Below are 22,728 nucleotides of genomic sequence, written 5' to 3'. Positions count from 1 at the left end.
GAAAGCTCTTAAACAATGTACAGACAAGTATGTATCACTGAGGAGACAAGAGTTGCATTCATCATTTGAAAATATGACTAGTTTAAGCAATTCTGACAAGAAGAGTGAGAAATGTAATTTTCTCAAGGTGAAACGTCTGGGAAATTTATTTGGTATCTGTGCTTTTCGCTGTACCCTGTTTTATCTTTCATGAGGCCACGATACTACCCCTAAAACACCGTGATTGAGGTGTTACATCCTGTTGGAAACATCCCCAGTACTATCCTGCATTTTAGGACAACTAATACAGTTTTTTTTTTTTTTTTTTTTTTCTCATTTGCACAGGAGCAACATGTGTGTCCTAGCTCATTAAGTACCATTAATGTATCTATTCTTTAATACATATTGAATGCCTTCCAGTTACCAGACACTGTACTTCTTTTGGTCCCATCAGTCCATCACTGACTGTATCAAGCTGAAAATACCTGCGGTAAAGGGCTGACAGAAAAGGGGTAGGAACTTTCTCATAGGTTATTTGAGGATCATAATAAAATAGTGCATGGTTTCTCAATATGATCTTGTCTCATCCTTCTGCTCACTCTTCACAATAGCGAACCCCGAGCACCGATTGCTGCGGCCGGATTCCATCGGTTTTCAGCCTGCACTCTTACCTCTGACCTCCATCTCTTGTCTGAGCAGAGCCTCTGACTCTGAGCTGCACTCACTCACTCTCTGCCCCCTTTTCCATCCACGTCTTTCATCTCTATCATTGTTTGTTTGTTAAACTGATCACTTCTTGACTGTAATTCAACTCTTTTTGTGTGTTTTAATTTTGTTCTCTGATGGAGTTATTAATCTCTCAAAGTCAAAAACAGTGCATTCTGCTTCTTCAGTTTCCATAAAATACAGAAGACAGTAGGTCCTCAATGAGTGAGCCCATAAATGATGTCACATTATTAACTAATATTGATTAAATAAATTAATACATTCTGCTTTGGCCAGCAAAAAGTGAGCCCAGGTCACCATAAAAGTATTGGCAGAGCAAACTTTAAAAATAGACTCATGTTGAATGTGTGCATGCGTATGTGCTAAGTTGCTTCAGTCGTGTCCAACTCTTTGCAACTCCATGGACTGCAGCCCACCAGGCTCCTCTGTCCATGCCCTCCTCCAGGGGATCTTCCCGACCCAGGAATTGAACCCGAGTCTCCTACATCTACTGCATTGGCAGGTGGGTTCTTTCTACTAGCGCCACCTGGGAAGCCCATGTTGAATTTATAGATTAAATAACAGAGTAAAGAATGCTATTACAGTAGAGTGTTAGTTTTGTCAATTTAGAGACCTTTATGCAGAGGAGCCAAATTATTTATATTTGCTATTTCTTTTGATGAAATAACCTATCTTTCCCTTTGTGTTGTGCTGATATAGCCTAAAGGTTCAGAATTGAAACCATGCTCATCAAATAGACTTAAATAGTCTACTTTATTGTAATGATTATTTTTTTGTTTTGGCAATGTTTATTTCATACTTCTAAGACAGTTTTTACAGATGTCTCTTTCAGGGCTGTGATATTTTATAGATTTTCTCACTTTTTCCAAAAAAAAAACTCTTTAATACCTTGTTGTGTAATAGTTAAGAAAGGTACAAGCTATTATCTGTATAGAGATAACACTATATGTCTTCTAAGGGGAGAAATGTGTCTAAGACAAAGCTTGTTCTTCATGACTTGTTACAAATACCAATCGGAAATAGTAGCGATGACTCAGGAGGGTAAGAGGATACACAGGTGTGGAGAGCAGTTATATTATAAGTGGGTCTTTCTTTTTCCTTCCAGTCACAAAGAGTGGGCTTATTAACTTTTCAGCTTTGCTGAGGTATAACTGACAGGTGAAATTGTAAGTTAAAATGTGTGTGATGATTTGATATGTTTCTACACTGTGAAAGGATTTCCCCCATCATGATAATTAACACATCCATCATCTCATGTATATATATTTTTTCTTTTATAAGAACATTTAAGTTCTGTCCTCTTAGCAAATTTCAAGTACACAGTAGTGTTACAACTATGGTCACCATGTTACACCCTAGATCCTCAAACCTTATTCATCTTATAACTATACGTTTACACCTTTTACCAACCTCTCCCTCTTTCCCATACTCCAAATTCTTGGCAATCACTTTTCAACTCTCCATTTCTATGGATTTGACTCTTTTTTTTTTTTTTTTAAGATTCGACATATAAGTGATACCATGGCGTATTTGTCTTTCTCTGTCTGGTTTATTTTACTTAGCATGATGCTCCTCAGGTTCATCCATGTTGTTGTAAATGATAGTATTTTCCTTCTTTTCTTAAGGCTGAATAATATTCTACTTTATATGTATGTATGTGTGTGTGTGTGTGTGTGTGTACCACATTTTCCTCGTCCATTCATTCATTGATGGGTGCCTAGGTTGTTTCCATACTCTAGCTGTTGTAAATAATACTGCAGTGAGCATGAAAATGCAAGCATCTCTTCTAGATGTCATGTTTCCTTTGGGCATATACCCAGAAGTGGGATTGCTGGATCTTATGATAGTTCTATTTTTAGTTTCTTGAAGAATCTCCATACTGTTTTCCATAGTAGCTTTACTGGTTTGAATTTCCACTAATAGTGTACAATCTCTTCACATTCTAAACAGAATTTGTTACTGCTTGTCATTAAAAAAAAAATTATTGTCATATAGTTGATTTACAAAGTTCTGTTAGATCTCGTCTTTTTTTGGTAATAGCCAAGGAACATATTTCTTAAAAAAAAAAACAAAAGAAAATAAGCAAATGATACCCCCAGAACAAGAGGCTGGAAAAGTAGAGAGACTTAGATTTGTCTAAATACAGAATATATGTTCGTGGAAATAGTATGCTGAACAGTGTGATATCAGAGAGGCTTGTGCTTGAATCTTTTGTGTACTTGATGTGTTACACCCTAAAATGAGTGAAAAAATTACAGAAATTAAGGAACAATATTTTTTCTGGCATCGCAACCCTAAAGGGACATTGACTGTAGGGTTGTGATGCATCTGCAAGTTAATGTCATATTTTACAGTAGAATCTCATCCTAAAGAAAATGAACCTTTTGTTAGTAACTCTGTTGTACAGTTGAGGTTTTGTTTATTAATATCCCCTTAGAAATTTCCCTACAAAGGTCTGCTGAAATAAAGGAAGTCCTAAAATTTGGAAGCTTCAATATTGGCCAGAGCTTTCCTCTGCACTTCAGGTCTTTTTACTTTAACTCCAGAGCCTGGTGGTGGATGCGGCATTAAGAGCTGCAGACAGAGGTGGAGCAACTTTTGAAGGAAGGAGGCAGCCCTTTTCCCCAGTGTATAAAGTTCATTATCTAACAAAGAATCCATTGAAGCAATGAGTATTAACATTATAAGGATATTTTAGCCAATTCTGTTTGTAAAACATTCCTTCCTGCTTATTTGTCTTTTAATTCAGATGCTAAATGTCAATGACTAAACAGAAAGCAATCTTACATTTATTCACAATCTGTAACTGTGTAGTAGAAGAAAAATCACAGCCATATAAATATTCCTGAAACTCTCCAACCTCCAGGGCTATGTGCTCCTTCAGCTTTTCGCATCTTAGTTTTTAGCTTTATGGTTCCTATTTCTCATGTCTGTATGTTCATCTGCATTCTGCTGCCTTCCATTTCTGTAAGGTCTCATTATTAATGCTGTAATTCCCTGGTGGCTCAGACCGTAAAGCGTCTGCCTGCAGTGCGGGAGACCCGGGTTCGATCCTTGGGTTGGGAAGATCCCCTGGAGAAGGAAATGGCAACCTACTCCAGTACTCTTGCCTGGAAAATCGCATGGACTGAGGAGCCTGGTAGGCTACAGTCCATGGGGTCGCAAAGAGTCGGACATGACTGAGCGGTTTCACTTTCACTTTCACTAAAATCATCAAATAAATGTAATCATCCTCTTTTGAAGTTGTTATGACAGTCATTTATTATATCAGTTTGTATGCTACTGCTGGTGACAACTGAACTAAAACCCTCAAATCAGTAAGAATATAGATTTGTTAGAGGTGAAGTGTGGAGAAGGCAATGGCACCCCACTCCAGTACTCTTGCCTGGAAAATCCCATGGACCGAAGAGCCTGGTAGGCTGCAGTCCATGAGGTCGCTTAGAGTCAGACACGACTGAGCGACTTCACTTTCACTTTTCACTTTCATGCATTGGAGAAGGAAATGGCAACCCACTCCAGTGTTCTTGCCTGGAGAATCCCAGGGACGGGGGAGCCTGGTGGGCTGCTGTCTATGGGGTCGCACAGAGTCGGACACGACTGAAACGACTTAGCAGCAGCAGCAGCAGAGGTGAAGTGGCATCTGCTGTATGGTTATGCTTAAAATATTTGTTGATTTCTCCATTCGATTCCTACCTTTGACTGAAATCTGTGGGTTTTTATAATAGAAAATGTAAACTTTTGCATTCATGGGATACAATTAAGTATTATGATATATTATAACAGTCTATATACATATTTTGCCTTGTCAGAAATACATAAGAACTCTTTCATGGAAATAAAGCCTGTTTATACAATCCATTTTCTTCAGTGTAGACATGCTTTGTAATTATATCGAATTATTGTTACACTACAATCTGTGATCCTGCCAAACTTTCTATGCCTTTCTGCTGCATGAGTTTTTTATGTGTTTTAATAGTAGGCTTCAGCTCTGTTTGGGCAACACAGTTGTACCTGTCAAGAAAAAAACTCATATTTGGGATCAGCTAAAAGAGCTTAATTCTGGTTCTTGGAAATTACTTATCTTTGTTGTTTTAAAAAAATTTTATTTTATATATTTTCTTCTCCATGTAAATCTAAATTTCTTTTCTTAAAACTTTCTTAGTTTACTATTCTATACATTTTATTGCTTTTGTTATTAACTTTCCAACATTGTTTCATTTATTATAGGATAATATTGACATGCTTGCCCCATTTTTTTTTGTCTACTTTGCATCTTAGATACTCAAATCTTAAAATATTTAATTTCTTCCCTTGCTATTCATCTTCAGGGTTTGTGCCTTGTGCTGGGCTAGATAGTTGTCCCCTAAAGAGGAACTTATCCTAATCTTTGGACCCGTGAATATGTTATTTTACACAGTGGAAGAGACTTTGCATCTGTGATTAAATTAAAAGTCTTGCAATGCAGATTATCCTGATCATCAAGTGGGCCCAGTGTAATCACCAGAGTCCTTAGAAGAGGAGACAGGAGGGTAGAGTCAGTAACAGGAGATGTGATGTAACCAATGCAGTAGAAGTGACATGAAGAGGATGCAGGTGAAGGGATGCAGACAACCCGGCCATGCTGGGCAAAGCAAGGGATCAGACTGGCTGCTCAGACCTCCAGAGGGAACCAGCCTGGACCTCAGCTCAGTGACTCTGATTCTGATGTTCTGAACTCCAGACCTAGAAGGTCAAGATCAGTCTTGCTTTAAGCCACTGACTGTTGGCAATAGTTTTAGCAGCATTCAGGAACTGATACACATGCTGGTGGACACTAGTTAATAATTTTTTTCTCCCAAATTCTCTTGGAGAATTATCTGATTACATATGACTTTCTCCCAAATGCTGCTAGAGGGCTATCTGATTATGTACATTACTGTTTCCATATATGGAAATGCAAAAATAGCCAGTCATTTTTTGTGCAGTGATTAATTACTAAAAGTCTCACTCACTCAAGTTATTCATCAAAAGGACATAACCAGAAAGAGAAGCTATGCTTTTATTAGTTAATATATACTGTATACCTGTCTCTTTTCCTTGTCAGTTACTTTTTAGTGGATTTACCTCAAAATGAAGGTAAATCCTTTTTAATCTATTTCTTCTAGCTGTTTTGTTCAGAAGCTTTGGTGATTCGACATCATAAGTCATAGCATTATACAGTTGGCTCTTGAACAACACGAGTTTGAACTGCGTGGGTCTGCTTCTACCATTTTCACCATAATACTATCTGTGTACTATAGTACTGTATGAGCTATGGTTCGTTGGTTGGCTTAATCCATGGATACAGAGGGCTAACAATAAAGTTACATGTGGATTTTTGGCTGCATGGAGGGTAAGCACTACTAACCCAGTGTTGTGCAAAAGTCACCTGTCTTAGACAATCAGGAAGGATGAGAAACACCCCAGTTTTATTTTCCCTTCTTGTAATTTGTCACTATCAACTGATATAGAAAATTTGCACCATTACATAAGTGGTGTAAATAATGCTGGACCAATCTCCTAATCTGTCAAAATGTCATGAAAATTACTTCTTCACTACTGTATTTAACAGAAATATATTGAGAATTTTCTGTGTATCTGATCTGGCAGATTGCAAGACTTACGGAGGTTATAGTTAGGGTGGCTGCATTGCACCACATAGCAGGCACCCCCAATCAAAATAGAATATTGGCATAGATCTAGAAAAATTTAGATAGTCATATGCTGTTACAGAACAGTATTTAATAAAACTTTTAAAATGTCATATTGAGAAAAATAAAGTGTAACCTAAGAATTTTTACTGACGTTTGGTTAGCTTGTAGTTCTTGCATGAAACGTCTAACCTCACTAATGATTAAATTTAAATCCTTTTCAAACCAGGCTTGGTTGAAAAACAAGCTCTGTTGCCAGAATTTTAAATGTAATCCTGCTGGATACCATGAGATTTGATCTTCTTTGTTTCCATGAATGCCATTTTTTATCATAAAGAAAATAAAAGAGTAAAAATTGCATATATAAGTGTTAGGTAAAAATTACAAGTAACCGTGCTAGCTATCCTAACGATAACACAAGATATAAAACAGTTCTTAAAACTAAAATATCATTAATGAAACAAACTAGTTTTAATGTCTTCTTGTGAAATTTTTATTGCCTTGAGAAGTAGCTTAATTTGGGTGTTAATTGGTACTGAAAATCTTGGAGAACATCCATGTTCCAGATCATGACTGTTTGTGTGCTATTTGTGATGAACAATGATAGTTTTTGTCACCAAGTTCTTTCAAAACAATTAAGTAATTTTCCAGTGATAAAAGAAGTCTGTTTCTGATGGGAATTTCTTCATTGCAAAATAATATGATCGAGTTGTAATTATAGTGATTGAGTAATTGAAAATGAAAATAAATAGGTTTCCAAATTAGTTATCTTAATGTAGAGCATTTGAAATGCCAGTAACTAGCAATTATTTAGAAATGCTCATAAAAAAATGAACCAAAGCATACTAACTAATAAGCTTTTATCTTCTAATGAATGTGGAGCCAAAGCTATTAATTTAAATTGTAAAAACTTTAAACACTCCTTATATAAACTTGCAACAACTTGTATTCACTATAATAATATGTAGCTACATAGCTAATGGAAAAGCATCTTGGAAGGACTTTCATAATGAGATAATAAATTGTAATGACCAAGAATAATACAATGAAGTAACTGATTTCCAGTTTTTCAGTGATGCTCATTCTAAAACAACTCTGGAGTTCTATTAAGAAATAAAATTTGATACAGGATTATAGTAGAGAGCCCAAACTAATAGTGTTTTGAGCTTATCCCAGTGCAGCTAGAAGCAAGAATTTCAGTAGATGCTGAAGGCACAGTTTCAAGATTTGTGACCTTAGAAAGGGGTTACTATTTAGTACAATTGTAGGTCAGTTGGCACAGTACGGAGCAAACCCAATGAATTACAGTATAGGCAGGATTTTTTTTTTGAAGCAAAAAGTCTATTAACCACTATTACCAACATTATAAAAGAATAGCAACATAATGAGTATGTCCCAATAAAACAAAATGCTTGCTTAGCACATAATACAGTCAGGTGAAGTTCATGTACTTTACGTATGTTTTCTCATTTATTCCTTATAAAAACCCTGTGTTGTGGGTGTGTTATTTTATCTCCATCTTATAGATAGGAGCCTTCATGCACCTCTTAACCCTCTGTCATCTTGCTTTTGTTGTATGCCGCTCTGCTGTGCTGTGTTTAGTCACTCAGTCGTGTCTGACTCTTTGCGATTCCATAGACTGTAGCCCGCCAGGCTCTCTGTCCTTCCATGAGGGTTTTTGCTGAAATTGTCAATGGCTTCCTCATTTGCTGAAAGTATTCAGTTTGATTGTATTTGACCTTTGATGGTGTTTGCTCTGTTGACCATCTTAAAGCTTTTGACTCTAGTTTGGTGAAATCTAATTCCCAGGGTTTTCTACCTTTTCTCAGACTTCTAGCCAGCCCTTTAAATGCTTTTCTTCCCCAGGGTTTGCTTTGCCCCTGTATCCCTGCTCTAAGTAGTAATACTGGGCAAATTCTTCCTTAGTCCTGATTTTTAGGGGGTCGTGTTTTCAAGGTTCATTCATGTTGTAACATGTACCCCAATTTCTTTCCTTTTTATGGCAGAGTAATAATCCATGATGTGTATGTATATGCAACACTTGGTGTGTCCATTCATCTGTTGATGACACGTGCATTGTTTCACCTTTTCAGTATTGTAAATGACACTGCTAAGAAAAAGGGTGTACAGATATCAGTTGTAGTCTCTTCTTTTAATTTTTAGGGGCATGTGCCTAAGAGTGGAATTGCGGGATCATATGGTACTTCTGTGTTTCGCTTTTTGAGAACAAAGCACAATTTTTAAAAGGTTGAAACAATTGTGTTTTGTGAGGACATGTCAGTGATTCATGTAACTCATTAAAGAGGGAACCAGCATCCTGATTTTAGCAGCTACACTGGCAAAGTTGCCTGGGAGCCATGCCTAAATAATGCTGAAAGACTCTTCTCAGTATGTGGCAATGTCTCAACAGTTACTCATTTTTATCCAGCCCTGTTTCTAGAGGTGATTTATGGTATCTAATAATAATAAAAATACGATGAAGTAATTGAAATAGTACTAAATGTTCAGGAGCCATACAATGATACTCATATCAGGAAGTGAGCTATGCATTAATTCAATTGGCTATAACAGGGATCCCCAAATCCCCAGGCTAGGAACCGGTACCAGTACTTGTTAGAAAATGGGCCACAAAGCAGAAGGTGAGCAGCTGGTGGGGGGCGAGTGAAGCTTTATCTGCCGCTCCCCATTGCTCACCTTACGCCTGAACCACCCCGCTCCCCACCACATTCATGGAAAAATTCTCTTCTAGGAAACCAGTTCCTGATGCCAAAAAGGTTGGGGACTGCTGGGCTCTAGGGCTTAGCTTTTAGTTCCCTGAATGCCAGACAAAAAGGAAAACATGACGATAGGCTTGCATTGTATTTCCCAGTAATAGGAAGCATATACAAGGATCTTTTGTAAAGCACTTAGATCAAATATACCTAGCACACAGTAAATACCTGTATAATGATATTATAGTTTTATATGGATTAAACAAGTGAAAAATTAAAAAATTCATCTTCAAAATTTTCATGTCATGATCACTGACTGAAATAAGATAACATGGCTTTAATAACAGGCCTATACAAGATACATCGGCACTGTTATCTGACCCTTAAATATAAGTTTAGGACATGGTATTTTATCATAATACCACGAATGCATGTTTGAGATACTGAGGATTAAAGATGCAGTTTTTGATGATTTGATAAGACACAATAGTAATGTTGTTTAAGTGGCTAAGTTGTGTCTGACTCTTTTGTGACCCCATGGACTATAGCATGCCAGGCTCCTCTGGGATTTTCCATGGGAAATTCCAGTCCATGAGATTTCCCAGGCAAGAATACTGGAGTAGGTTGCCATTTCCTTCTCCAGGGGATCTTCCTGACTCATGAGTCCAACCCATGTCTCCTGCATTGGCAGGCAGATTCTTTACTCTCTGAGCCACCAAGGAAACCCTCCACAGCAGTTAGAGGAGGTAATAAAATGGCTTTTAGTGTATATACTTTTGGAATACCAATCATTATGACGGATCATTCAGTGCAGTTCAGTCCCTCAGTCGTGTCCGACTCTGCGACCCCATGGACTGAAGCAGGCCAGGCTTCCCTGTCCATCACCAACTCCCGGAGCTTACTCAAACTCATGTCCATTGAGTTGATGATGCCATCCAACCAACTCATCCTCTGTTTTCCCCTTCTCCTGCCTTCAATCTTTCCCAGCATCAGGGTCTTTTTAGATGAGTCACTTCTTCACATCAGGTGGCCAAAGTATTGGAGTTTCAGTTTCAGCATCAGTCCTTCCAATGAATATTTGGGACTGATTTCATTTAGGATGCACTGGTTGGATCTCCTTGCTGTACAAGGGATTCTCAAATAGTCTTCTCCAAGAACAGAGTTCAAAAGCATCAGTTCTTCTGTGCTCAGCTTTCTTTAGGAGAAGGCAATGGCACCCCACTCCAGGACTCTTGCCTGGAAAATCCCATGGACAGAGGAGCCTGGTAGGCTGTGGTCCATGGGGTTGTGAAGAGTCGGACATGACTGAGCGACTTCACTTTCACTTTTCACTTTCATGCATTGGAGAAAGAAATGTCAACCCGCTCCAGTGTTCTTGCCTGGAGAATCCCAGGGATGGGGGAGCCTGGTGGGCTGCCGTCTATGGGGTCTCACAGAGTCGGACACGACTGAAGTGACTTAGCAGAAGCAGCAGCAGGAGCAGCTTTCTTTATAGTCCAACACTCACATCCATACATGACTACTGGAAAAGCTATAGCTTTGACTAGTTGGACCTTTGTTGGCAAAGTGATGTCTCTGAGTTTTAATATGCTGCCTAGGTTGGTCATAAGTTTCCTTCCAAGGAGCAAGTGTCTTTTAATTTTATGGCTGCAGTCATTATCTGCAGTGATTTTGGAGCCAAAAGAAAAATAAAGTCTGTCACTGTTTCAACTATTTCCCCGTCTATTTGCTATGAAGTGATGGGACAGATGCCCTGATTTTCGTTTTCTGAATGTTGAGCTGTAAGCCAACTTTCTCACTCTCCTCTTTCACTTTCATCAAGAGACTATTTATTTCCTCTACCCTTTCTGCCATCCTTATGGGATGGTGTCATATGTATATCTGAGATTTTTGATACTTCTCCTGGCAGTCTTGATTCCAGCTTGTGCTTCATCCAGTCCAGCATTTCTCATGATGTACTCTGCATATAAGTTAAATAACCAGGGTGACAATATACAGCCTTGAGGTACTCCTTTGCTAATTTGGAAACAGTCTATTGTTCCATGTCCAGTTCTAACTGTTGCTTCTTGACTTGCATACAGATTTCTCAGGAGGCAGGTCAGGTGGTCTCGTAGCCCCATCTCTTGAAGAATTTTCCAGTTTGTTGTGATCCACATAGTCAAAGGCTTTCACGTAGTCAATAAAGAAGAAATAGATGTTTTTCTGGAACTGTCTTGTTTTTTCGATGATCCTGCGGATGTTGGCAATTTGATCTCTGGTTCTTCTGCCTTTTCTAAATCTAGCTTGAACATCTGGAAGTTCATGGTTAATGTGCTGTTGAAGCCTGGCTTGGAGAATTTTGAGCTTACTTTACTAGCGTGTGAGATGAGTGCAATTGTGTGGTAGTTTGAACATTCTTTGGCATTGCCTTTCTTTGGGATTGGAATGAAAACTGACCTTTTCCAGTCCTGTGACCACTGCTGAGTTTTCCAAATTTGCTGGCATATTGAGTACAACACTTTCACAGCATCATCTTTTAGGATTTGAAATAGTTCAACTGGAATTCCATCACCTCCACTAGCTTTGTTCATAGTGATACTTCCTGAGGCCCACTTGACCTCGCATTCCAGGATGACTGGCTCTAGGTGAGTGATCACACCATCATGATTATCTGGGTCTGAAGATCTTTTTTGTATAGTTCTTCTGTGTATTCTTTCCACCTTTTCTTAATATTTTCTGCTTCTGTTAGGGCCATACCATTTCTGTCCTTTATTGAGCCCATCTTTGCATGAAATATTCCCTTGGTATCTCTAATTTTCTTGAAGAGATCTCTAGTCTTTCCCATTCTATTGTTTTCCTCTATTTCTTTTCGTTGATCACTGTGGAAGGCTTTCTTACCTCTCCTTGCTTTTCTTTGAAACTCTGCATCAAATGGGTATATCTTTCCTTTGCTCCTTTGCTTTTTGCTTCTCTTCTTTTCAAAGGTATTTTGTAAGGCCTCCTCAGACAGCCATTTTGCTTTTTTGCATTTCTTTTTCTTGGGGATGGTCTTGCTCTTTCTCTTCCATTCCAGTCCATTTTAGTTTGCTGATTCCTAAAATGTCAATGTTCACCCTTACCATCTCCTTTTGGACCACTTCCAATTTGTCTTGATTCATGGACCTAATTTTCCAGGTTCCTATGCAATATTGCTCTTTACAGCATCAGACTTTGCTTCCATCACCAGTCACATCCACGACTGGGTGTTGTTTTTGCTTTGGTTCCATCCCTTCATTCTTTCTGGAGTTATTTCTCCACTGATCTCTAGTAGCATATTTGGCACCTACCGACCTGGGGAGTTCATCTTTCAATGTCCTATCTTTTTGCCTTTTCATACTGTTCATGGGGTTCTCAAGGCAGGAATGCTGAAGTGGTTTACCATTCCCTTCTCTGGTGGACCACATTTTGTCAGAACTCTCCACCATGACCCGTCTGTCTTGGGTGGCCCTACACGGCATGGCTCATAGTTTCATTGAGTTAGTCAAGGCTGTGGTCCGTGTGATTAGATTAGTTAGTTTTCTGAGATTTTGGTTTCAGTCTGTCTGCCCTCTGATGGAGAAGGATAAGAGGCTTATGGAAGCTTCCTGATGCGTGAGACTGACTGAGGGGGAAACTAGATCTTATTCTGATGGGCATGGCCATGCTCAGTAAATCTTTAATCCAATTTTCTGTTGATGGGTGGAGCTTTTTCTCACTTCTAATAATAATAGCAGACCCAACCAGTCCATTCTGAAAGAGATCAGCCCTGGGATTTCTTTGGAAGGAATAATGCTAAAGCTGAAACTCCAGTACTTTGGCCACCTCATGCGAAGAGTTGACTCATTGGAAAAGACTCTGATGCTGGGAAAGATTGGGGGCAGGAGGAGAAGGGGACGACAGAGGATGAGATGGCTGGATGGCATCACTGACTCGATGGATGTGAGTCTCAGTGAACTCTGGGAGTTGGTGATGGACAGGGAGGCCTGGCGTGCTGTGAGTCATGGAGTCGCAAAGAGTTGGACACGACTGAGCAACTGATCTGATCTGATCTGAATAATAATATTAAATCTTATTATTTAATAAAAGATAAGATATTATCTCTTCCTATTTAAATATTTACATTTTGATTTGAAGTTGATGATCTGTTTCATTTTGATCATATCAAAAGGCTATGGATAGATAATATTTTGTGAATTTAGAATACTTGAAATAAGGATGCTTAAGCCCAAAGTGGTTTACACCTTGGACATTTTTGTGCATATTCTCAGTTCAGCATCTAAAATTAAAATCAAAAGACCTGAGCATGATGCCACAATGCTAAGTTTGACTTTATATACTAACAAGCCAATGTGGGTCAGAATGCCATTTCCCTGGCAAATAAATGTATTACGGTGTTAAATATGTTTCTAGGGTCATATATTCTTAGAATCTCTGTGTCTTGATATAATTCAGCTTTTACAAAGTTGTAAAATTAAAACTTTGGACAGAGGTAGAAAACTGAGGTAAGCAGCTATTTAGTGGATTTCCAAACCTTTTTCTACTATTGTTGAATATAGCATCACATGTACAAATTTTGTACATACTTTTGTACATACTTTCTCCTCTTTTGCATAATCCAAATCTTATTTGAATATCTCTCTAATCATTTACTTATATGAGTTATCGAGGATAATTTTTCTTTTCTTTCTCAAATATATATACAATCCAGTGTTATATATGGTTTTATTTTTATTTATTTTACTTTTATTGAAATACAGTTGATTTGTACTGTTAATTTCTGCTGTACAGCCAAGTGATTCAGTTATACATATGCATATTCTTTTTTCATATTCTTTTCCATTATGGTTTATCACTAGATATTGAATATAGTTCCCCATGTGCTGTCCAATAGGTGCTTATTGTTTATTCATCCTATATATAATAGTTTGTGTGTGCCAGTCCCAAACTTCTACTTCATGCCTCCACCACCCCCCTTGTAGTTTTATATACATATAAATTATTTTTGTAATTTGCTGTTGAGTAAAAGACAAGTGAAATATTTTCTCTTGGCTTTTTATTTATTTTTAACTAAAATTTATCCTACTTTGGGGGGAAGAAAAATGGTAATATATAGCAGTCCGTATGCTTTTATGGCAATACCAACTAACCCCCTGGTACAATTTGTGTTAGAGTAAAGCAATTATCGGTAAAGTACTGTGATGACACTTGAACTTGCAAGTGCTGAGAGGATGTCTGTAGAGTCATTAGAAAGACACAAAAGATACCCGAGCTATTGTGACCCTACTTGATGTCAGACGAGCAAGCATGTTTGGGCTGCTAATCTTTGAACCCTTTTTATTCTGGTGCTGAGCGTGTTCTTAAAAATAGCAGTAAACACACACATGCACGCATAATTTTTTCCAGGATTATAGAGTCAACATCTTCCTGAGGCAAAAATGGAACGATCCCAGGTTGAAGCTCCCTAGTGATTTCCGGGGCTCGGACGCCCTGACCGTGGACCCCACAATGTACAAATGTCTGTGGAAACCTGATTTATTTTTTGCAAATGAAAAAAGTGCCAATTTTCATGATGTCACCCAGGAAAACATCCTTCTCTTCATTTTTCGAGATGGAGATGTCCTTGTCAGTATGAGGTACTCTTTTTATGGCTTATATTTGTGGATTTATAGTTTTCTTTAAAAATCAGTGTGTCAACGAGGCATGTGTTAAACGAGTTCTAAGACCTCTGCTTCTGCTTTCAGGTTATCTATTACTCTTTCCTGCCCTTTGGACTTGACCTTGTTTCCCATGGATACACAGCGTTGCAAGATGCAACTTGAGAGCTGTATGTAAATGAGACCCTAAGTGACTATAGGAATAAAATGCTTAAAATTTCGAGACATTACGTGCTACTAATATCGTAGATAACAATGCTGAAGCTAATGCTTTTGACTGTAAATAGGCATTAGAATTGGAGAAGGGAAAGACTACCCACTCCAGTATTGTGGCCTGGAGAATTCCACGGACTGTATAGTCCAGGGGGTCGCAAAGAGTCGGAACAGACTGAGAGACTTTCACTTCACTTCATTTCAGGCATTAGAATGGTAGCTCAGAAGGTAAAGAATCCACCTACAATATGGGAGACCTGGGTTTGATCTCTGGGTTTGGAAGATACCCTGGAGAAGGGAACTGCTACTCACTCCTGTTTTCTTTGCCTGGAGAATTCCATGGACAGAGGAGCCTGCCAGGCTATAGTCCATGGAGTCCCAAAGAGTCGTACATGACTGAGCGACTTTCAGATCACTTCAGGCATTAGAATAATTTATGTAGGGAAATTATAAATTTTATATTTTTAATATTTTATATTTTATTAGAATTATGTTTTACTGTATAATTTGTACTAAGATAATCTTTTTGATATTTTGTTTTGGCATTTTATTAGTTTTTTTTTTATTTCAGTTGAGTTATTTAGGTGTAGTTGTACAATTCTAACTTATTCCAATTGCCATCTTCATCTGAATTAGTAATATAGACAAGGTAAAGGAGAAAATGATGTCTGTCCTAATAACTTTTCTAATGTTAAAATAATGTTAAAACTATATTTATCACAGCAGAAAATTTGGAAAACCCTGAAAAAAAAATTAACTAAATGTTACCAAGCATTCACTTTCTATGGCTCTATAAAAAGATTGTTTACAAAATTGGATTTTGGATTTTCTTTGCTTCTGTGATCATGTATTTTTCAGTTTCTGAAAGATATATTATGTCTTCACCAAAAGGATTAGCTCTAAAATATGGTAAATTGCTATGAAGCTTGTCAGGTGAAAATAAAAGTAGGTAATAAAACTTGAAAAACTAACACTAATGTAAGGAGTCTTCAGCCTGAATACCCTTATTCTGTGTCCTATTTCTACAGAGAATAACTTTATAAAATGTATTGTATGCACTTGATGATACACTTTAAAGTTACTTAGTGGTTATTTGTTGTTATTGCTATTTATTTTTAATTTACTGAAGCTGGATCCTAAATTTGAGCAATATTTATTGCTTTCTGACTATAATTTGAGATTTTGCAGATGTAAGTGTATGTATGTACCTTGTGTATGTGTTGTAGATGTGTGTCTGTGTATCAATATATATTTGTATAAATTTCAAATGTGTATATATATTCACTTCTGTTATTGTATACACTAAAGTATGGCTTTTAAAAATACAGGCATGAAAGAGTTGAATGGTAGGCTGTTACATACCATAAGCCCATGGGCCCTTGAATTATAGCCAGGTTACCTAAGCCCACAGAGTGGGCTCCCGGAGGCACTACTGATGGAGAGATGTCCCTTTGAGGAGCTGTTTTATTGTTTTTCTGAGGCCATGCAACTCCTTTAGGGAAGTTGGTAGTTAATTCTTCCAGAAAATTTGTTTTGGTGCTTAAGTTTTTCTGAAAACTTCCAGGTAGCTTATGGGCATAATTTGTAAATGTTTACATTCAGGAAGCTAGTATCACTTATTTCCTACTATTTTGTTGATGACAGTTCAGAATTCTGACAAAGACAAATGTACTACCATTTTTGACACCCTGGGATTTTACTTGCCATATGCTGATTACTTTAGCTTGTCCTTTCTTTAAGCCAATTATCTGTAACTTTTGTATGAATACTTGCATTAGTGGCCATAGATTTTTACCTCTTTACATTTCTAATGGAAGTTTCATGTAAGAATGGCCTATTGTTTTACCATTTCTATGTTTAATATTTGGATGTTTCAATATTGAAAAAGTGTTAATGTTATATCCCAAGCTAGTATTTTGTTTATTTTTGTTTATAGTTGGTTACACAACTGATGACTTAAGATTTATCTGGCAGTCGGGGGATCCTGTCCAGTTAGAAAAAATTGCCTTGCCTCAATTTGATATTAAAAAAGAAGATATTGAATATGGTAACTGCACAAAATACTATAAAGGCACTGGTAAGTAATGTCCTTTAAATTAAACAAAATGAAGTCCTATTCCAAAGATTTATTTCAATACTGTATATGCTAAGGACAGAATAGAGAAAACTAGTTAAAAAATAAGTTCAAAATTTATAGATGGTTCATACTGATATATTTAAATCTTTCATAAAATTACATTCACTAAAGTTAAACATTTTTTTTACTCAGTAGATAGTTTTGCTTTTCTTTATGTAATTACAAATAAAAGAGTTTTCAATTTTTATTTTTTTATTTTATTTTATATTTTATTCTCCAGGCAGTGATATTCTTAGATGTTGCCAAGAAATTCTGCTTTGGGAAGGGCCAGACATTATGGGTGTGAACATGTAACCCATTTATAGTCATCTGCTGTCATTAGGGCAGTTTTTTGATGTTAGTTTTTGACTGCATATTCTTGATTCTCAAAAGCATTCATCTTTATAGTCTGCAGGAAATAATTAGCACATGAAGTAATTGGGCATTGGTAAATATTCACTACATAATATTCTTGGCCTAGGTTATGGAACAGCCGATTATGAAATCTCAACAAATTAGTCTCATTCATTAAATTACATCAAGCTTTACAGAAGTGAAAATGCAGTACTCGCTGATCAATACTTTCATAATATGATTAGTATTCAAACCTTTGTGTCTCCTATGGTAGTTATAGGTTATTGAGGACTTTAGATATTAAATATAGTGCTACTGCCCTTAGCAATGTAAATAAAATGATGATTGATTTTGATCATTACATTCGTATCAATAATCTGTCTAACTTGTAAATTGCCATACAGTTCTAAGTCTATATCAGGAAGTAAATCAAAGATATTTATGAATAGATGAAATTAAAGTTTAAGTTTTTGCAACATTTATGTTGACTTTGCAAAAATAAAAATATATAGTGTGATTGTGGAAAATTTATAGAGATCAAATGTTTGCACTAAAATTCTGCCATTGTGACATCATTAAGGAAGGACAAGATATGACTTAAAACATTCCTATCTGACACTAGAATAGAAGCGTGAACAATTGCATATTTGCATCATTGTAATAAACATGACACAGGCCAGCTCGGAAATAAAGTTAGTTTAAGCATCCATTATCACTGACCTTCAAATAAATTAACAGATTATATAACACTTATATATAAAGAGTCCCTTCTCTTGTAGAGTTGATAGTATTTTAGGACAAGAAACAAAATAAGCAAATACACTACTGAAAGAATTGCCAATTTTTTTTTAATGGAAAAAAGGAGCACTCTTAAAAATTTTACCATCAGTGTACTCAATGAAGAAATCATAGATTTCAGTGATTGTTGGATATGGATATGATCTTTTTGCTCATTCTGAGCCAGCTCCTGTATTGAACACAAAAAATAACTAAAACACTCGGTGAATGTCTTACTGAATGTCAAGGACAAATCCGTGTCAGCTGTGACCTGGGCACAGTGTTCCTTCTCCTCTCTCTGCTCCTCACTCAAATTATAGAGCCTGACTACAGTTTTTAGGGATTTTTACAAATCAAACCAAAAAATGAACTTGAAAGCCAATAGAGGTATTTTTGGGAGGATTGTTGTATAGAAACACATTTAGTAGATGGCTTTTTGAGTTCTTGCTGTAAGACATTGTTTTAAGTGCTTTGTAGGAATTCCATAATTTAGTCCTCACAGGAATGTTATGAGTTCAGTGAGTGTCATTTTACTTGTAAAATAGTTACCCACATCCAGATTATATGCTTCACATTCTAAAATGAATAATTTCTAAATTGTCTTGAGAAGCTTGAAATATCTTTTATTGAAGTTTTAAACTTCATCTAGAGATGAAAATAAAATTAGTAATTTTATATCTAATTTTATGTAGTATAAAATTATGTAAAAACAAAGTTGAAAACTCTGGTGTTATTCATTTTTTCACCTTTAAGCTCTGAATTTAAAAGTTTTCATTTGGGGATTCAGCAGTAAATAAAGGATAGATCCCTGCTTTTTTATAGATCCAATGGCAGGCAAATAAATGAAATATAATCCCTTTTAGTTCAAAGAAGGAACTAGGGTGTGCTGTGGTGGAGAGTATTCGGGGAGATACTCAAGATTTATGATTAGTAAATCTTTCCTAGATTTTTGTGTATGGTATTTTTGGTTTATCATAAATGAGTCAATTATATATCATTATTTACAGAAAATAACAAAAACTCATGGCTAAGAGAGTAATAATTGAAAATATATTTCAGTAAACATGCTTTATCAACATTTATATGAATAATTGTATGTATATAAGAAACATTTTAGTGTTTGGATAATACTTAGAAATATATGTAGAAAAACAGAACATTCAAAATATATGGAATGCTTAACAGTGTAGAATAGTGGATAAGACAGAGGGCAGCATGTACAAAAGGATGGCCAATACTTTGTTTAATTTGTATAAAATTATCCAAAAATCATGATTTGGCTTTAACTTTATTAAAAATTACTGTTTTTGTAATTATAGAAATTACAGAGGTGGAGAAAAATATGAGTATGAAAGTATAATTCCAAATTCAATTTCTATACTTACATTGGAAGCCCAAGTGAATAATAATCAAGTAAAGCCTCATAGGAAATAGTAAATTGAATTCGCCAATGAACATTTATATCAATTAGCTGCCCACCTGCCTCTCATAAATTTAACAGTACCACGAAAAGATCAAAAAAGATCAAGAAATGTTTCTGATAAAAGCTTATGGAGCAAATCACTGTTATATCCAAGCATGTATTTCTCTGCCACATGCATCCAAGTCCTGGGAAGTTCCCCAGCGGGGTGCCTTCAGATGAAGGACTTAAGTTTCTAGGCTGTCATCTATATGTGAGGGGATAGGATACAAAATGCATTTGAAAGTAAGCAACCTTATAGAAAATTATTACGATCTTTGTGACAACCTAGGCTCCTAAAGATACATGGTAAACACATATGTGTCCTTCCCTACTTCATAGGCACTAGATGGGAGTGGAATTAGTTACCTTGAGCAAGTGGTGCTCTTACAAAGCAAGGTACTTCAGAACCACTCGTAGGAAACACTGTGGGCCTTCTTGATCACAGCAAATAGACTTGTAAAAGATGACATTTTGGAAGTTTTGCCCATGATTGTTAGTTGGAAGCTTTTGTTCTTATTTGTCCAGGAAGGAAGTTGAAATAAGAGATGGGCATTGAATAAGGAGAGGAAGTTTCCATCGGTTTGCCCTTCATGTCTTCTTAGAACCTGTGCACGATTTTCACAAATTTCTTAGTTTAATGAAGTTAAAGGGAATGGCAACCCACTCCAGTATTTTTGCCTGGATGATTGCATGGACAGAGGAGCTTGGCAGGCCACAGTCCATGGGGTTGCAAAGAGTCGAACACAACTGAGCAGCTAACACTTTCACTTTCAGTGAAATTAAAATTTAAAAAAGACAAACACTGTGCATTGCTTTTTTTGATATAATATGGAAACATTTGGCATAATTAGAATTTACTTCAGTTCATATCAGCTCTTTATATTTGTTATGTATTAGCCCTAATATCTTTCTAATCTCTCTGAGGTATCGATCATTATAATTCACATTAGGAAAAGGATAGATTTCTAATCTAGGTTATTTGATAAAAGGATAAGAATAGCCATTCTTTTATTCAACAGTTTTTAACATGTGCATTGTGTGCAATTACTACTCTGGATACTACTAACGAATAAAAATGACGTGACAACTATTCTAGCATCTGAAGTATATGTCTTCTTCCCAACTAGCAAAAAGAGATAAATGCAAGTTTTTATTTTTATTTTATTTTTTTAATTTAATTTTATTTTTTAACTTTACAATATTGTATTGGTTTTTCCATATATCAACATGAATCCGCCAGAGTTATACACATGTTAGCATAGTAAAAAGTAATATTGCCTTTTGCCCCATAATTATTTTATTTATTCACTGTTCATTCATTTGTTTTGACATTTGAAAATAATTTTGTACAGTTTAAGCTGAGCACAGCTGAAAATATTTTAACTTTTTGAAATTCATACATAACCTTCCTTTTGTTGAATGGGAAATGACATTTTTATCTAAAGTAAGCATTAAAATAAAGCATCTCAGACATCTGGAAATGTCTCTTCTATGCCAATGCCGCGAGAATATTTGTGTCACTTATTTTCTTTCTCCAGTCAGCAAAGGCTATTATGAGGCGGCCCATAATTTGTGATTAATTTGGAAGACTAGTTGATATCATGGTAGCTCTAGAATGATGTTGTAAAGTGGTGTCTGCTTTTGTCTATGTCTGTGAAAGTGAAATCCTTTCCCTCGATTAGGGAACATTCAAGGTCCTGGAGTGGAGCCAGGGGAGGCTTGGAGAGATGTCAGATGTCTGCCGTCTGTAACCTTTTACCTTCATGGACTGGGGACATTCATTTCTTATCCTTGCTAATGTTTACCTCTTACACTATCTTCAGGGTTAAAGTATAAATATGCATATGAGCTACTGTAGTGGGCCAGTCCTCCCAGATAAGAAGTGGTTCACAAGGCTGAAAATTATGTTGACAATGCATAATCCAGGAGTGTTTCTTTGTAGACTTGCGCTGCTTCAATTTGCTGTTCCCAGGGGCTCTCAGAGTACCCAAGGATGATAAAAAGTTTAAGTCATTGAAAAATCTCTGAACAAAGACTTAAAAGCTGAGACTGGGTATCACAGAGCAGCATGGAAGTTTGCTTCTCAGTCTCATAATGGAGTTGCAAAAGGTTGGGTGAAACAGGTCCCATAATTCCATCCTCTTATATCACATAAATGATGTATATTTACAGAAAAAAATACTCCATTTTTGGTGGGGTTCACTTTGTGAAGTTGCCTCAAGCAGCAATGACTCCTGATTTACGTGCACACTGTGATTTTGCAGTCGGATGTGCCAGGAACCTCACTCCTGTTTGCCTCTGTGTCTGGCAGGGTACTACACGTGTGTGGAAGTCATCTTCACCCTGAGGAGGCAGGTGGGCTTCTACATGATGGGCGTCTATGCCCCGACCCTGCTCATCGTGGTTCTGTCCTGGCTTTCCTTCTGGATCAACCCTGATGCCAGTGCTGCCAGAGTTCCCCTGGGTAAAGTGTCTCTCTCTGGGGGTCAGGAGCGTGCTTGCGTCTTTATAGAAGAGACTGCGTAGTTTTGAATTCATACTAAATCATTTAGAAACAATGAGTCTTGGAATGGTTTGTAACCTTTTCCTCAGACTTTCTCCAATTCTTGACATTGAACTAGATTTTCTCTCTGTTTATGCATTCTATAATTAAGCCAAGTTTTCTCTTTTTGTGTCCTTGGGGTATTTTAAGCAGTTAATCCACCCTAAATTGATGCTCATGAAATAACTATTAATAAGCGATTTTCATGGATAATGGAAGCCTAAAATCCCCAGTAGTGCCAAGCTTAAAAATGAATGACTATTTGGGTAGAAATCTTTCTAAATCATTTTATATACCATCTCATACTTTTCATCAGGGAATGTGTAATAACATTTATCGTTTTAAAAATGACTTGGCATCATTTTCCTGAACACTAATTACTGTGTGCGTACCATCAGGAGAGCTAGAGAAAATAGGATCTGGTGATCCTATAGATATGTATCAAGCCTGTTTGTTATTTTTAATGCTCTGTGACATAGAAACACCACTAGCCAGAGTTGGAAATTATATCTGTATTAAGGCTTAAAT

The 22,728-nt window shown here is 36.6% G+C and overlaps 1 protein-coding gene across 1 annotated transcript in view; it reads left to right on the top strand.

Annotated features, from left to right (window-relative positions):
• Nucleotides 1–22,728, top strand: part of GLRB (glycine receptor beta) — an 89,420-nt gene that overhangs the window by 42,839 nt on the left and 23,853 nt on the right. The window contains exons 5-8 of the mRNA XM_070769207.1: nucleotides 14,486–14,715; nucleotides 14,824–14,906; nucleotides 16,886–17,026; nucleotides 21,970–22,122. Of these exons, the coding sequence (XP_070625308.1) occupies nucleotides 14,486–14,715; nucleotides 14,824–14,906; nucleotides 16,886–17,026; nucleotides 21,970–22,122 (607 nt within the window). The remainder of the gene's footprint in view (nucleotides 1–14,485; nucleotides 14,716–14,823; nucleotides 14,907–16,885; nucleotides 17,027–21,969; nucleotides 22,123–22,728) is intronic.

The sequence above is a fragment of the Bos indicus genome, chromosome 17, assembly GCF_029378745.1.
Source record: "Bos indicus isolate NIAB-ARS_2022 breed Sahiwal x Tharparkar chromosome 17, NIAB-ARS_B.indTharparkar_mat_pri_1.0, whole genome shotgun sequence".
Lineage (NCBI taxonomy): Eukaryota > Metazoa > Chordata > Mammalia > Artiodactyla > Bovidae > Bos > Bos indicus.
This window is presented reverse-complemented; position numbering and strand designations above follow the sequence as displayed.